At 41.0% G+C, this 18,105-nt stretch overlaps 1 protein-coding gene across 3 annotated transcripts in view; it reads right to left on the bottom strand.

Annotated features, from left to right (window-relative positions):
* Positions 1-18,105, bottom strand: part of SLC41A2 (solute carrier family 41 member 2) — a 116,257-nt gene that overhangs the window by 32,963 nt on the left and 65,189 nt on the right. For all 3 annotated transcript variants that reach the window (XM_044280589.1, XM_044280588.1, XM_044280590.1), the window contains exons 5-8: positions 16,648-16,792; positions 14,176-14,322; positions 8,718-8,865; positions 4,550-4,629 (exon numbers count right to left, since the gene is read on the bottom strand). In XM_044280589.1, coding sequence (XP_044136524.1) covers positions 4,550-4,629; positions 8,718-8,865; positions 14,176-14,322; positions 16,648-16,792 — 520 coding nt within the window. The remainder of the gene's footprint in view (positions 1-4,549; positions 4,630-8,717; positions 8,866-14,175; positions 14,323-16,647; positions 16,793-18,105) is intronic.

Below are 18,105 nucleotides of genomic sequence, written 5' to 3'. Positions count from 1 at the left end.
AGTAAAAGACTGACACATGAGCAGAGCAGCTGAATAAAAGTGGTCAAACGAAAGGAAAAATCCAAATAATTACTTATATTTCCATTTAATATCTGAATACCTTACAGGAAAATGCTCACTATACAACAGCTACTAATGGACCTTAAAGGGGTTGTCTCACTTCAGCAAATGGCATTAACCCCTTCCAACAAGCAGTGTATAATGTGATGGAAAAATGAATCCAGAGAGCAAAAGGAAGCAATATGGACAATCACAATGCATTAGTAAGTGCCTTGTATTACCTTTCTCTACATAATAAATGTCATTTACTGAAGTGACACAACCCCTTTAAGGTCAATTTTCTGGGAGTTAAATATTGATAACTTAGTCCTCCTGACTGGCTGATAAAAGAGGCCATGGTGATCGGGGAAGCACTGCGTCCTTTTCCTTGGCCTGTGACATCACGCCCATCAAGTAGGGCCTATTAAATGAATGAGCGGCAATCCAAAGAAGACTTCGACAATGTATGCCTCTATGTTTGTAAGTGCTGTGGCCTCTTCAAAGAGCCAATCGGCAGGGGGTGCCAAGAGTCAGGCCCCCACTGATCGCTCATTGAATACCTATCCCAGTTCATCAAATTTTAAAGGGGTATCCCCATCTCAACATTTGTGGCATTTCACTAGGATATACCACAAATATCAGACAGATGTGGGTCCCACCTATGTATGTGTGAACCTACTCTGAAGTCCTGTATAATATTAGAAACAATAATAATCTGCTTATTTTCTAGAAACCATGTCAATTGTGTGCCCTCTATACTGGGCTTATTTGAGAAATCTGGGTGGTATTGGTCAGGGGGTACTGAAAGATTAAAGGGGTTTTCTGGGATTTGGATACTATAGGTCATCAATATCTGATCAGTCGGAGTCTGACACCCGGGACCCCCGCAGATCAGCTGGTTGAGAAGGCACTGGCTCTCACAACCTTCTTGCAGCCTACTAAGCACAGCAGCGTCCATTGTATAGCGGCTGTGCTTGGTCTTGTGATCAGCCCCATACACTTCAATAGGGCTGAGCGTGATACCAAGTACGGCAGCTATACAAAGTGTTGCACTGTGCTTGGTAAGCACGGAGAAGGCTGTGGCGCTCACAAGGGCATCTAAAACAGCGGATCTGCGGGAGTGCTGGGTGTCGGACCCCCACCGATCAGATAATGATAACCCATCCTGAGGATAGATGATCAGTATCAAAATCCCAGAAAACCCCTTTTAAACTTCATCTATTTACTAGCAACCCTTGTAAATGTGCCTAATAAGCTCCTACTATATGCAAACCCCAGCACACAGGGTTTACTCGGACACTTGAGCAGACAGACATGTTCCGTCTTGTTTCCTGATAAACTTAATATGTAACACTTAGCTCCAATTTATTCCAGGATGGACCTTGTGCCAATTAATGTAAATCTAGAAAAGACCACATGGAAAGTTGTAGAAGTAGAAGAGCGGAGACTGCTTAGCTGTCATCCTATGATGCAATACACCCATTTCTAGAAGCATTATAGAACATGCTGCTTACCACCGATGAACACAAGTCCTATCTTTGTTCAGCGCCCAGCCATTTCTTAAAGGGGTATTCCGATTATATGAAGTCATCACCGATCCACAGCATAGGGAATAACTATTAGATCGGTGGGGGGTCCTACTGCTGTTAAACCCCCCAAAGTGAACAAAGCGGCCAGTCGGGCATGAATGCAGCTGCTCTATTCTTTTCTATGGGATTCTGGAGATAGCAGAGTACAGTCATGCGAACAATCATTCATATATAATTTCTAAACAATGGACTGACATTTATGTTATGTGATGGTCAGCTTAGCAGACATAACTGACAAAAGTGACAAGTAATGATATATCCCTTGCTCCAGTATTTGTACTTAACTAGATTCAAGGAAAGCTGGGCAGCAACCCAAAAAAAAAAAAGTCCAGATTTGCCGAGAGATGATTAGAGTATTTTGGTCCTCCAAATCCAAACCCTTCAGCAATGTTCTGTATACTTTGGCTTAAACGGCGCTATGGTGGGCTACCAAAATAATTTAGCATCAGCATTATCAGTACCTTATAGGGTTGTTTTTCCATGCCTTTTCTTTAAATATTTTTTTTATTAAACTACATTTTATTATTTTATTAGAATAATCATGTTTCTATTTACAACTGAAATCAGCATTGGCTATCCCATTTTTTGCAGCATAGAGTAGATTTTTTTCTTCATGGAAAATTAAGGATACATCCACGTTGGATGCCTACAATGTGGATTTCCCATAGTGGTAGGAAAACTGTGGCATGTTACAGTCCCAGCAAAATGGATGATATTTACAGGTCCTTCTAAAAAAATTAGCATATTGTGACAAAGTTCATTATTTTCTGTAATGTACTGATAAACATTAGACTTTCATATATTTTAGATTCATTACACACCAACTGAAGTAGTTCAAGCCTTTTATTGTTTTAATATTGATGATTTTGGCATACAGCTCATGAAAACCCAAAATTCCTATCTAAAAAAAATTAGCATATCATGAAAAGGTTCTCTAAACGAGCTATTAACCTAATCATCTGAATCAACTAATTAACTCTAAACACCTGCAAAAGATTCCTGAGGCCTTTAAAAACGCCCAGCCTGGTTCATTACTCAAAACCGCAATCATGGGTAAGACTGCCGACCTGACTGCTGTCCAGAAGGCCATCATTGACACCCTCAAGCAAGAGGGTAAGACACAGAAAGAAATTTCTCAACGAATAGGCTGTTCCCAGAGTGCTGTATCAAGGCACCTCAGTGGGAAGTCTGTGGGAAGAAAAAAGTGTGGCAGAAAACGCTGCACAACGAGAAGAGGTGACCGGAACCTGAGGAAGATTGTGGAGAAGGACCGATTCCAGACCTTGGGGGACCTGCGGAAGCAGTGGACTGAGTCTGGAGTAGAAACATCCAGAGCCACCGTGTGCAGGAAATGGGCTACAGGTGCCGCATTCCCCAGGTCAAGCCACTTTTGAACCAGAAACAGCGGCAGAAGCGCCTGACCTGGGCTACAGAGAAGCAGCACTGGACTGTTGCTCAGTGGTCCAAAGTACTTTTTTCGGATGAAAGCAAATTTTGCATGTCATTCGGAAATGAAGGTGCCAGAGTCTGGAGGAAGACTGGGGAGAGGGAAATGCCAAAATGCCTGAAGTCCAGTGTCAAGTACCCACATTCAGTGATGGTCTGGGGTGCCATGTCAGCTGCTGGTGTTGGTCCACTGTGTTTTATCAAGGGCAGGGTCAATGCAGCTAGCTATCAGGAGATTTTGGAGCACTTCATGCTTCCATCTGCTGAAAAGCTTTATGGAGATGAAGATTTCATTTTTCAGCACGACCTGGCACCTGCTCACAGTGCCAAAACCACTGGTAAATGGTTTACTGACCATGGTATTACTGTGCTCAATTGGCCTGCCAACTCTCCTGACCTGAACCCCATAGAGAATCTGTGGGATATTGGGAAGAGAAAGTTGAGAGACGCAAGACCCAACACTCTGGATGAGCTTAAGGCCGATATTGAAGCATCCTGGGCCTCCATAACACCTCAGCAGTGCCACAGGCTGATTGCCTCCATGCCACGCCGCATTGAAGCAGTCATTTCTGCAAAAGGATTCCCGACCAAGTATTGAGTGCATAACTGAACATAATTATTTGAAGGTTGACTTTTTTTGTATTAAAAACACTTTTCTTTTATTGGTCGGATGAAATATGCTAATTTTTTTAGATAGGAATTTGGTGGTTTTATGAGCTGTATGCCAAAATCATCAATATTAAAACAATAAAAGGCTTGAACTACTTCAGTTGTGTGTAATGAATCTAAAATATATGAAAGTCTAATGTTTATCAGTACATTACAGAAAATAATGAACTTTATCACAATATGCTAATTTTTGGAGAAGGACCTGTACATCCACGTGTTGAGACTGAGCAGCAGCACAGGTTTTAAAAGGGTTATTCCCATCTCAGAGATTGGGGGCATATTGCTAACATATGCCCCCAATGGTCTGATAGGTGTGGGTCCCACCTCTAGTACCTGCACCTATACTTAGAATGGTGCCCGCATAGTCCCAGAGGGCGCACCACTCATGCGTGGCCGACCTCCATTCGTTCCTATGGAGAGTCCACCTTGTGTGGTAGTAGTCTTAAAGATTCGGAATAAAGAAACCAGTTAAGCAGCCCTCACATAAAACACTGTACAGAATGCATGTTTTTTTTTTTCTTTGCCGATTTGCTTATTGCAGCACAATAATCACAATGCGTTGCAAGGAGCTGATGGTTATGAAAATTCCCTCACCAGCTGTGACATAAATGTTATCTTTATGCCTGCGGGTGAGAGGCTTGTAAATTATTTGTGGTAGCTCGGTTCTTTCACAAGCGCATACTGTATTACTGCTACCTAAATAAACACATAAGTGGTAAGTGGGGACCACTTCATGTACCCAAGTGCAATTCTTACACACAGCTTGTAGAATGGCTAAAATATGGAGCAGTAAACTGCATTCATACCGTTTATTACTGGTGTGTAGACAACGATCCCAGCCAAATTCGGGTCGGATACAGTGGTGTCTAGTATAAGGCCACCAACGCTGAAAAACACGGTTTATTCAGTTAATGAAGCAGATTGTACCAGGTACTTCATCATTTATTTAACATCTTCATTTCATTCGAAAATGCTACAAGTTCAAATACGATGGTAACTCTTTTGGGATTTGCTGAGCCTTTGTGACAAGTTATGCTACCAGATGTGAGATTTCCTTTGTAGTCAGTCTCCGGGATGTGCGAGTGGCTGCAGGCCTCTTCTTAATTAGCGGCTGAGTAAAGCCAAGGAACTTACAAGATATGGCAGCAAAATAAAAAAAATAACGTGTCTTGCAGCTACTATTAACCAATTTTGTATCAGAGCAAAAATCACAAGAGTGGTCTGCGAAAAAGATTTAAAAAAAAATACTAGACAGACTCTAAGGGATGTCACAGAAAGATCACATTAAAATATACAGGATTAGTCATATAGTAGTTGTACAATATTTTATGTAAGAGTTGCAGATTTTTAAATCCCGCTGCCTAATGTAGCTGGCCTTTTTTTGTTCTTCTATTAGTTTTATAATTATTACATTTTTTCAGATATTTTAGCAATTAGGAATTAAAAAAAAACTATAACGATAACTTTAATGATCTATAAATATCTTAAAAAATATAATAACACCATAAACAAGGGATATCACAAGAACTGCGGTCCCATGCTCTCCCATTTGAATGGAACAACATCTGCACATGCATGCTGGTGCTCATTTCAATAAGTATGGGACTGATGAATAGTGTTGAGCGCGAATATTCAAATTACGAATATTTATCTTGAATATACTTCGAGAATTTGCAAATATTTCGAATATAGTGCTATATATTAGTTATAGCGAATATTCGTAATTTTTTCCATCTGAACACATGATTCCTCCCTACTTCTTGCTTGTGGGCCAACTTAAGCAGGGAGGAATCATGACTTTAGATGGGAAAAGTGACGAATATTCTAAAAAACAATTACATAGCACTATATCAAATATATTAGTTTTTAGAACATTCGTCTTTTATTTTTTTTCAATCTGTACAGTTGTTCCACTTTGGCATACTCCTCCCCGACAAGCGTCCCAGTCACCATGAGAACGCCTGTGGGTTAGAATATATAATCGGATCTGAGTTTTCACGATCTCAGTGAGATCGTAAAAACTCAGATCTGATGGTATATTCTAACCCCCAGGCGTTCCCATGGTGACGGGGACGCTTGTCGGGGAGGAGTATGCCGAAGTGGAACAACTGTACAGATTGAAAAAAGACGAATATTCTAAAAAAAAACTAATATATTCGATAAAGTGCTATATATACAGTGGAGGAAATAATTATTTGACCCCTCACTGATTTTGTAAGTTTGTCCAATGACAAAGAAATGAAAAGTCTCAGAACAGTATCATTTCAATGGTAGGTTTATTGTAACAGTGGCAGATAGCACATCAAAAGGAAAATCGAAAAAATAACTTTAAATAAAAGATAGCAACTGATTTGCATTTCATTGAGTGAAATAAGTATTTGAACCCTCTAACAAAAAAAGACTTAATACTTGGTGGAAAAACCCTTGTTTGCAAGCACAGAGGTCAAACGTTTCTTGTAATTGATGACCAAGTTTGCGCACATTTTAGGAGGAATGTTGGTCCACTCCTCTTTGCAGATCATCTCTAAATCCCTAAGGTTTCGAGGCTGTCTCTGTGCAACTCTGAGCTTGAGCTCCCTCCATAGGTTTTCGATTGGATTAAGGTCCGGAGACTGACTAGGCCACTCCATGACCTTAATGTGCTTCTTCTTGAGCCACTCCTTTGTTGCCTTTGCTGTATGTTTTGGGTCATTGTCGTGCTGGAACACCCATCCACGACCCATTTTCAGTTTCCTGGCAGAGGGAAGGAGGTTGTCGCTCAGGATTTCATGATACATGGCTCCGTCCATTTTCCCGTTTATGCGAATAAGTTGTCCTGTGCCCTTAGCAGAAAAACACCCCCAAAGCAAAATGTTTCCACCCCCATGCTTGACGGTGGGGACGGTGTTTTGGGGGTCATAGGCAGCATTTTTCTTCCTCCAAACACAGCGAGTTGAGTTAATGCCAAAGAGCTCTATTTTGGTCTCATCAGACCACAGCACCTTCTCCCAGTCACTCTCTGAATCATTCAGGTGTTCATTGGCAAACTTCAGACGGGCCTGCACATGTGCCTTCCTGAGCAGGGGGACCTTGCGAGCCCTGCAGGATTTTAATCCATTGCGGTGTAATGTGTTTCCAATGGTTTTCTTGGTGACTGTGGTCCCTGCTAATTTGAGGTCATTAACTAACTCCTCCCGTGTAGTTCTAGGATGCTTTTTCACCTTTCTCAGAACCATTGACACCCCACGAGGTGAGATCTTGCGTGGAGCCCCAGAGCGAGGTCGATTGATGGTCATTTTGTGCTCCTTCCATTTTCGAACAATCGCACCAACAGTTGTCACCTTCTCTCCCAGCTTCTTGCTAATGGTTTTGTAGCCCATTCCAGCCTTGTGCAGGTCTACAATTTTGTCTCTGACATCCTTGGACAGCTCTTTGGTCTTTCCCATGTTGGAGAGTTTGGAGTCTGCTTGATTGATTGATTCTGTGGACAGGTGTCTTTTATACAGGTGACTAGTTAAGACAGGTGTCCTTAATGAGGGTGACTAATTGAGTAGAAGTGTCTAACCACTCTGTGGGAGCCAGAACTCTTAATGGTTGGTAGGGGTTCAAATACTTATTTCACTCAATGAAATGCAAATCAGTTGCTATCTTTTATTTAAAGTTATTTTTTCGATTTTCCTTTTGATGTGCTATCTGCCACTGTTACAATAAACCTACCATTGAAATGATACTGTTCTGAGACTTTTCATTTCTTTGTCATTGGACAAACTTACAAAATCAGTGAGGGGTCAAATAATTATTTCCTCCACTGTATATATATGTTTTTTAGAATATTCGGAAAAAATTCTAAAACAAGAATATATAGCAATATAGCGAATATTAAAAAAAAAAAAAAAAAAAAAAAGAATATAGAGCAATTTAGCTAATATAGTGCTATAATCTTCTCTGTCTAATAGTTGTAATTTTTTGCTCATTTAAAGTTCAGATTGGAAAAAAATTATAAAAACTATAAAAAAAGAAAAGATTACAGCACTATATTAGCTAAATTGCTCTATATTATTATTATTTTTATGACCAGAGATCTAAATGAATGAAATGAAGTTTTACTGAATCTTTTCTTATAAAACTAAATATCAATCTGCTAAGCTCCTCCTGCTCCATAACATGCTGCTTGTAGCTTACATTGCATTTTCATGGTGACAGGTTCCCTTTAAACAGACTAAGGGCTGTTTCACACGAGCGGATGCCGTGCGTGGCATCCGCTCCGTGAAAGAGTGCCAAGACCCGATGCAGACTGCAGAGGCACGGAGCATTAACATGACTGATAATGCTCCGTGCCTCTCTGTGATCTCTTTACTACGAAATCACAGTGTTAATGCTCCGTGCCTCTGCAGTCTGCATCGGGTCTTGGCACTCTTTCACGGAGCGGATGCCACGCACTGCATCCGCTCGTGTGAAACAGCCCTAAATGAAGGAATACAGGGTATGGATTCTCTCATATTTGTGTCTGCAGGAAAATATGCCAGAAATAGAATCCTTTTATTCTAAATTAGCTTTTTCTTTAAAAAAAAAATGAATAAAAACAGACCTTGTGAATGTTCACATTGGATGACAAATGTCCATGTGTGTTTGGAAAAATACTGTAGAGATTTCATTTGCTTCCTGCTGAGCGTTAAACCATATGTGGGGAATGTGAGTGCATATACCTGTTTATATCCATTTGTCATCTTTATGTAACCGCATGAATTGGAGCCATCCTGCTGGGCCAAGTGGGGTTTCACGCAACTGCATGTTGCACTGGCACATAAAGAGGTGTTGATTCAATAAATATGGAGGCCCCATTGGTATTTACTAAGACAGGCTTCATCCATTACAGCAGAAATTAGACAGGACTATATTGGGTGGTATAGGCCCTGCAGCATAGTTTGAGAAATGTGCCATATAATATAGTACGTGCATATTTATCAGAAAACTTGAATAGAGGAAAGCACCAACCTGCTAATAAGCATTGCAGTAATGACTGGCTCCCAGCCAGAGTGCAGAACAGTTTTTGTAGCCGGATGTTTGGATGCCACTACAATCCATATTGGGGTTAGTGCCAAGAAAAAAGAACCGACCAAAGGTGAGATAAATGAGTATGAATCTAAAAGAGAGAACAAATATTACCCATGAGAATTGCCCATGCCAACATTCTGCACCATGCACACATCAAGAGGCAATTCTAGACGATCAACTGAAGAAGGCTACACCAAAAGACGTCCTCCTTCCTCTGCAAAGTGACAGTGTGTGACAGCTCTCATCTTCATGTAGTCTCCGGGAGGGCTTGGATCTCCTGTTCAATGCTCAATTAAAAGGTGAAAACCAAGTGAATTCTCAGCTATAAGGATATCTGATGTCCCTGATGTCTCCTCTAGGTTTCTGAATAAAATATCAGGATGTTGCATAGCAATGCACTGGGTGACAACTGAAAATCTTCTTAGCCCTGTTGCCATTCAAGCCCCGCCATCTTCCTGCTATTGTTATAATGTCATCTCTGCTCATCTATATAGTGGGATAGAGTTTGCACACTGCAGCCTCTAATGTGGCCACATCTGTGGTATCCCAGCATCCTTATCACGACCCAGAATGATCTGCATAAGTATAGCTGCTTCTAGATGTTGATTTCTACAATCAAGATGGTGGACACATGCTGGATTGTCATCTTCCCAAAAACATAAGCAAGTGCATGGTAAAAAAAAAAAGGATATATTGTGAAATTCCATGTCATCAATATGAAGCGGCATAGGTCCATGATTATGACTGAATTTAAAATGTCCACTCCTGACTGACTGCTGCTTTCTCAGTGTCTTCCAATTTTAGATGAGGCACAAATACAGGAGGGCCAGAGGTGTCAGTCATGACCAGGTCTCTGAGGAGGCCCAATAGTCCCTTTGCCACATCAAGACTCTAGTACACAAAAATGACACAAGTAGCAGTTTGCCCGTGTTCTAAAGAAAAAAAAAAAAACACTGGACCCCACTGATTAAAACCTTTGATATGTCGCTATGAGATATAATTTTTATTTATTTTTTTAAAGTACTTGGACATTCATAGCTGGCTTGTGTGATACTTTTACTACTACTAAATAACCCATCCCTAACGGTGACTGTAATAGAAATGCAAGCACTTAAGAGCAGAGCAGAGTTCTTGTCCCAGGATGACAACTGCAATATATATATATATATATATATATATATATTAATTACATTTTTTCTAAGGCATGGTAACCAAAAAATGGCTGTTCTGGCATACAGGTGAAACTCGGAAAATTAGAATATCATGCAAAAGTCATTTATTTCAGTAATGCGAATTAAAAGGAATTGCATTAATGCAGCTTAAAATTTTAATTTTGTGAAAAGGTTCAATACTCTATGCTCAAAGTGTCACCCTCTAGTCAGCTAATTAGTCCATACCCCCTGAGCAAAGGGTACCTCAAAATTGTGACTTTGGGGTTTAATAAGCTATAAGCCATAATCATCCAAATTATAGCAAATAAAGGCTTGAAATATCTCGCTTTGCATGTAATGAGTCTCTCTCGTATATTAGTTTCACCTTTTAAGTTGCATTACTGAAATAAATGAACTTTGCACGATATTCAAATTTTTCTAGTTTAGTTTACCTGTAAATATCTATATATCTCCATACAAAAATGACTCAGTGGAATTGAATGGAGCAGGAGCTGCTGTGCACAGGTGCCAGAAGCACCACGCGCTGCTGGCTTGGTACCGCCCACATCATGCTGTACTTCCCTGTACAGCGCTTCCATGTGGCCGCTGAATGCAACAGAAGCGGCCGGCCACAGGTTGATGAAGCAGGAGTAGCTGAGCCAGGTGTATAGTTTAGTGAAGCAGGAGCAGCCCCCCACCCCCACCTGGTACTGCACACATTATGTTTTTCACTCCTTCAATGTGGGCACAACCGTAGCTGTAAGCAGGTCGGTCTCTGTAATACCTGGAAGTGGGTGGTACAGAATCATTCACCCTCAACCCCCACCTCCTGGTTGAGGAGCCAGGGCCACAGTATCCTCTAGAGCAGTGATGGTGAACCTTTTAGAGACCGAGTGCCCAAACTGCAACCCAAATCCCACTTATTTACAGCAAAGTGCCAACACGCCAATTTAACCTGAATTCCAGTATAGTATATCTTCCATATACTTTATCCCTTAGCTATAATAGCCTGCCTACATTCAGTGCGCTGCCTGTGCTGTGCATAGTGCGCCCTGCGCTGATGAATCTAAGTCTAAGGCATATTGGTACACCATATACTTTTTCCAGGGTGCGGGTTCCCACAGAGAGGGCTCCGAAGTTTATGCAGCATGTGTATACACTTCTCCTTTAAGATTTGTTTCCCTTCCCTGTCTGGTGCTTGTGGGGTTAACTACCTGGCTGGTGTGGTGCTTATATTGCCTGTGGCTGGTAGCCTGGAGCTTAGTTGTCCTCCAGCCTCTGTTTGTGCTACAGCTATGCTCATGTCCTGGGTATTCTATCTGCCCAGTTATTGAGTGCCACCTAGTGAGACAGCAATGTCATCCGGTTGTTACCATGTCTTTCTACCTTCCCTATTCTATGTGTGGTGTGGGTTATGTTCAGGGTTTCTGTTATGTCTAGTTGTTTTTCCATGTCTGGTCTGTTTTTGGTGTGCATGGTCCTGCATGGATACTAGACACTCCTCTGTCTGTCTGTGCCTTCGGTGAGAGGGCTCCTGGGTTCCCCGGAGGGGGAACAACAAGTCAGTGTGCAGCTCTGCCTGAGGCTGCCATGCATCCTTTCTGCATGGGGGTCCAGGCAGTTACTGGTGTGCTGGATTATATGTTTGTTGTTTGTACTGTGTCCTGTATGGTGTTTGGGTTCTAGTACATATTCATGGGTTCCAGTTGTTGTGGTGTGGACTGCTGGTGTCCATTCCAGCAGCCCCGGCAGGTAAGTGATCAAGTATATCTGTGCACTTGTGCCACTGGTTTCTTACTTGCCGATCCAGTTCACTTGAGACTCTTGTTCATCCCTGTCTTGGAAGAACAGGCTGTCTCGGTCCTGTCACTATTCCAGGGATCGTTAGGGTTAGTAGGGCCCGAGGTTCCTGTGTATGAGCCCTCTTACCATCTGGGTCCGCTCATACGGATAGGAGTCAGGGAGCGAGGATTAGGGATGCTTTAGGAGGTTACTTGCTCCCTTTTCTGGGTGTCCTGGCCTAGTCTTTATTCCCGCTTCCTAACGGTGTTCGTGGGGAGTTTTCCCCCACTCCCCACCATGACAGCTCCACAGACCCCTCTTGGCCTTTGCGTTTGATGCTGAAATGTAAGACCTGTAACTTAAAGTTCCTGGGCTCCCAAGCGCAACAAGTCACTTAGTGCCAGGTCTAAAATTGTGGGTGTGGCATGGGAAAGGCAGGCAGGCCCGTCTCATTTACCAATTGTACCAATATCAATAATGTTTTAGGTGTAGAAAATGATCTAACTGTAAGACAACTTAGAAGTCGTCATACATTTAGAACTAGCGCTGGATGCGCCGAAGCTATGTAGAGGCCGGCTATGGGGCTTTATTAAGACCGTCGTCTAAAACACCAGTCATAAACAATGTACCCCTTAGTTTTTGTTACATTTTCTCATAATTTTCAAACTCTCTACTTGCTGTCCACTAATATTAGAACTCATTTCATGTTCATTTCTAACCGATACTGGTGCACAGCTCATTACAAGAGAGAGAGAGCTCAGACATATTTACCGAAACTAGCCACGCATGTGGGATAGCCGCTACACACAAACATACAAGCCAGCGGTGAGGATAAACGGGTCACTTAGGACGGCCATTCTGCAGCCCTAAGTCTCCCATTGTAGGCATCTCAGTGATCATACATTTAACACCTATTCTGTGGACCTCTTTACAAAAAATGTTTTTGAATATGTGATAAAATAAGTATTACATGTATTACTGATTCTAATTGAACAATGGATCAGGTCACATACAGACTCCTAAACGCTCTACTCATTGTAAAAAGTAACACATTAGTAGTAAAAGATACAAAAATAAACAGATAATCACGATGCAATAAATAAAAATTATAATCATGATACAGTAAATTAAAATTATAAATAATGATACATTACATCGTTATCATAAATAATAATCATGATGCCTAACTTACTTGACCTTTAATTACGTTTTCGTATCCTACTAAGATTGATTTCATTGCTAGTCCTGCACTGTGTGTCATATGGACTACAGAGACTTCCAGTGGTAGAAATATACGACAATTCAACTTCCAGCATCTACTTTCCAAGCAATTCATCTCCTACAAATGTAGTCACGATGCAAAATGCAATACTGACCAGCACCTCCTAACAAAGCTAAATAAATTTGAAGGTGCAAATCATATATTTAGTTGCCTATTTATAATGGAGAACACTGGGGTCCTGGGTTCAAATCAGACTATGGGCAGCAACTGCGTGGAGTTTGTATGGTTTCCTCCCAAAAAAGGTTAATTTGGAATTTACATTGTGAGCCCAAATGGGAACAGAGACTGATGTGATGGATGACCATCTCTTTACCGTGCTGCAGAATGCATAAGTGCTATGAATACAATTCATAAACAGCTCAATGAAAGCTTTACAATGTCATTGATGCCATATTACTAGGACACAACGCCAATATCCAATTGGCAGGGGTCTGACCAACAAGACCCTTGCCGCTGGGGTTTACTGGAGTGAATTATTTATCACACAACCAGATAACCAATGGTTAATGTCTTAATGTACTGTATAATGGGTGACCCAAGGGAATCAATACAATATTTAACAAGTGATGGGTGACCTTAATAAAACTTTGCTTTTAATAAATACTCTATATAAAATAGGCTCATAAAGTACACAACCAAATCAAACAAAAAAAATGTACAAAAGGCATGTATGCATCAATTGTGCACGCATACAAAACAAAAGAATAAAGGAATGAGAGGGGAATAGAAAAATTTATTGAGGAGGAAAAGTTAGTAGTACACAGGTATTGGGTTTCTTCCCCTGTGTGACCCTATAGCTTCCTCCAATTTTCACCTCTCTGCATGCCCCTGATTGTCCCTGTGTAACGGCGAGGACTGCGCAACAAGGCAAGTGCAGTCCAACTTCTTCTTGCTATCTTTAGAAAGCAGGTCTTCGTAGTCCATGGCTGACCAAGCAACGGTCTGAAAACAGCCGAGAAACAGGCAACAAAGTGTCAAGGCACTTCCTTAGTGCCACTACTTTTGACTAGCAACCAGCAGCGGTCAAGGGTGGCATATCCTGAGGTAGTCCAGTTAAGGAATCTATTACATGCCATGGGAACCGGTCAAGAGGTTAATTTCATTAGTGCCAAACAAGTCAATTGGCTGAATATTTTAAAACATGTTTGTGGCATAAGCCTCTATTCAAATGAAATAATCTTACCAATGCAGTTGTAAAGACCCTGGCTAATCCATGCCAATATGGCAAGCGTTATAAGATCACCAAAGCTGGCAGCAATAGGTGTGGCTACATTGTCTGGGTTTATTCCCGTTTTCTTTGATCCAACAATCACTCCTACCATAATGATACCTACATTATGAGAAAAACAATTTGATTATAAGAAAGTTCCCTGACATGAATGACTGACACAAACATATTAAATAGCCTCATACAACAAGCCACATACTTCCCCCTAGCAAACTGGGCAAAAGAAAAGTTCAAAGGATGAAGTGTCCCCATTTAGAGAAAAGATTCTGTAAAATCAGACTGACTGGAAAGAGGATGTTTTTTTTTCTCTACTTCATACGTTTGAAGGAATAACCATTGAAAGGTTTTTCTTTTTGTTTTGTTTTTTACTTTAGTTTGATTGGGTTTTTTCACTTTTCCATTGTTTTGCTAGAAGGGTCCCCTGACAATTATGTTGATCTTGGGATGTCCCAATACTATGACTCCCAGAAATTTGTCTGAAATCTGTGAGTGAAGCCAACAGTGATTTTGAAGAAATTAAGTATCACACAGAGCCCAAAGAAATTATCCTCCTCCATAGCAGCAAGCTCAGAAATAGAGTGGCAGATATGCGAGAGGCTGGCTAGGGGTTGGCTAGTTTTAAAAGGAAACAAAAAACTCAAAGAAACCTGCAATAAAGAACGGGTAAGTACTTATCTGGCAGACCCTGTGCCCTTGCTCCAGTTCTTCCAGCAGGGTTCTATTTACTAGGCTGCACTGGTGACATCACGTCAACAACACGTGACTGCTGCAGCCAATGATTGCCCTCAGTGAAGCACCAATGATGCCACTGATTGGCTGCAGCGGTCACATATTGTCGAAATGATGTCACCTCAACAGCCTAGTAAATAAAGTAAGGCCGGGAGATTCAGTGCAGGGGCACAAGATCTGCCAGGTGTGTATTTACCTTCTAAAACTGGACAACCCTTTAAAAGAATCACTAAACATGACCAAAACCTAAACATTGTGTCACATTTACTAATGCTGTCTAATATGTAGACAGTGTAAACTGAGACTGCGGAGTCTGAAAATGCACCACGTTTATTAGTGGTTCACGCTGGATGATATATTTGGTGCTTCTTGCTAGACATAACACAATGCAACAGTACTCTGCAAACACAAAACATGACTAATAATATACTAATATTAATACTATGCTCATTATATAACTGTCAGAATCTTGGCAAAGATTTTTTAAATCAAACTAATTTGTGTCCATCCACCACAGCAAGGTAATCTCATTTGGGCAGGTGAGGCTCTTTAATCATGCATTCCTGACTAACCCATCTTTCCTACAGGCTGATTTTGATTGATATGGTATAAAGCTGAAGAGTGCTCTGCCTGTATTCATTGGAGGTCATTAGGCACCAGCAGAGGTAGGATACGGAGTTGGCTCAGTATACAGTATATGTGGAAACTGCTTTCTCTAACTTTATTGGAGGCCTGCTGTCACCAAAAGAGGTAGCATTTAGCGTAGGTTTCTGTTCAAATGAGATTACCTTGCAGTGGTGGACAAGCACAAATTATTTTGATATCACATTTTTGATATAATGAGCTTAGCAGTAGTATTAGTATATTTTTTTTATAGTGTCTATAACATTAGTTCATAAATTCTGTATTTGCAGAGTGCTGTTGCATTGTGTTTGGTTTTGTATTTTCAGCCATCGCAATATGCACCTGCACATGGGGATGTGCTGACTAATTTAGTTTTTTTTGTCTTGCATATTTCTAGACACGTTAGATGCTTTTATCTAAGTTTACACCATCTATTGATGGGCTTACTGTGTGCCGAAATTTTCTTTAACATTGTTGCATTTTAGTGAGGTGCAGGAAGTGTTCTAATACATAATAAGTGTCAAGCAAGGCATATACACTTATTCAGGGGTAGGCAACCTCCGGCACTCCAGCTGTTGTGAAACTACAACTCCCAGGATGCATACTTGCTCTGTTCTTTTAAGAACTCTCATAGAAAAAAAATGGAGTATGCTAAGAACTGTAGTATCACAACAGCTGGAGTGCTCAAGGTTGCTGATCCCTGCACTAGTTGTTGGTGCAAATTGAGCCAAATTTGGCGTAGTAAATCACCCTCATTGTGATATGACTAGTATAGGGGCTAGAGCATGACACAGGGATTAAAATAACACCAGAGATAATTCTCATGTCATGCATCCCCTCCTAAGGCCATATATTATACACAGCACAAGCCTTCAGTTTGCCTGGAGTGTCAGTAAAAGCACAATAATGTCAAATACACCTGTAAAATGTCAACAGCCTCTCTATGCCCTTGAAAATGGTTTATTTTATGTTATGAGCCAGATTGCATATTGGACATCATTATACAGAGAGACATCCTATTGAGAGTAGCCTGCTGGCATAGGTTGGCCATATTCTATTTGGAAGTATACTTGCCTTGAAGTAGGGATGCTATAAAGGCAGTGGCCACGCTGCTGGAGCAGAGAAGTACTGCATGGTCTAGGCGGTATTTGCCCTCTGGAATCCAGCCCAATATAACTGCTGCAACAGCAGCCAAAAACCCAACTACTGTCGCCTGTACCTACAGGAAAGAGAAACAGCTGTTCATACGTTACTGGAACAGACAATCAATTCTCAACTGCTCAACATGCAGGTTTACAGTATGTGATTTTCATTTCTCAATCTTTCCTGGTCAAGCTATATGGTCGATACTCCAGCACAGTCTAACAATTTATTTAGCAATTCACGGTTTACAGAAAGCCATGTAGAACTGGGTTGGCATTATGCTTCAAAGGGTTTACACCCCAACATTAATCTCTTAAATTTTAACTTATTCAGATTTAGTCCTTCAAGGAGAAACACTGATGATCTAGCCATAGGTGAGGCCATGAATTTTTCACTTATGGGGTTCAAACGCCGCCAATAAGAACAATAAAGGGACATGGCTCTCCCATTCAACTGAATAGGACCGTGCAGCAGTATAAGACACAGCCATCACTATGGACCATCCACTGTACCTACAGTATGCAAACAGTTAAGGGGAACCCCCCTTCCCACCCTCCCAGTGTAACATATTAAAGATATGCCATTATCAGTCCTTGACCCTTTCAGTACCAGCCACTTTTCACCTGAACCCTTAGGCTACCAGCGCCATACATGTACGGCGCTGGTGTGATGAGTAAACATGACGCCCACTCGCACGTGCAGCGGGCGACATGGCCGGCAGATTTCAGCCGTTTCATACAGCAGAGACCTGCGGCTAATTACAGTGATCGGCAATAATGCCGATTGCGGTAATTAGATGCTTTGGATGATGCCGTGATCAAGTGAGATCACGGCACCTATATGCGCAAAAATCCGGATGCTCGCTCTTCTTGGCTTCCTACCTATGCCCCGTGTGTTTAATTCGGGCATAGGTAGTTTCCCTGAATACTGTTAGCCTTACTGAGTAGGCTAACAGTATTCAAACTGCAATTCTTATTTTGGCCACTAGATGGCAAGCCAGGATAAGAAATGAGCAAAAATGAGCAAAATAAGCTAATAATAAATTTGATAACCCAAAATTTTAAAAATGTAATAAGCTCATAAATGAGGCACATAATAACATAAAAAAGTTAAAAAAAATATATAAAAAAATATATATATAAAAGTTTAAATCACCCCCCTTTCCGTATAATAAAAAAATAAATACTTAAATAAATATAAACATCATGGGTATCACTGCGACCGAAAATGCCCATACCATTAACATAGAAAAAACATTTCCAATACGGCGAATGGCGTAACGGAAAAAAGGGTCAAAATGTCTGATTTGCCATTTTTTCATTGCTTCTCTTACCCAAAAAAATGTAATAAAATGTGATAAAAAAAGTCACGCATACTCCAAAATGGTAC

The sequence above is a fragment of the Bufo gargarizans genome, chromosome 2, assembly GCF_014858855.1.
Source record: "Bufo gargarizans isolate SCDJY-AF-19 chromosome 2, ASM1485885v1, whole genome shotgun sequence".
Classification (NCBI taxonomy): domain Eukaryota; kingdom Metazoa; phylum Chordata; class Amphibia; order Anura; family Bufonidae; genus Bufo; species Bufo gargarizans.
Note: the sequence above shows the minus strand (reverse complement) of the source record. Positions and strands in the feature narration are given on the sequence as shown.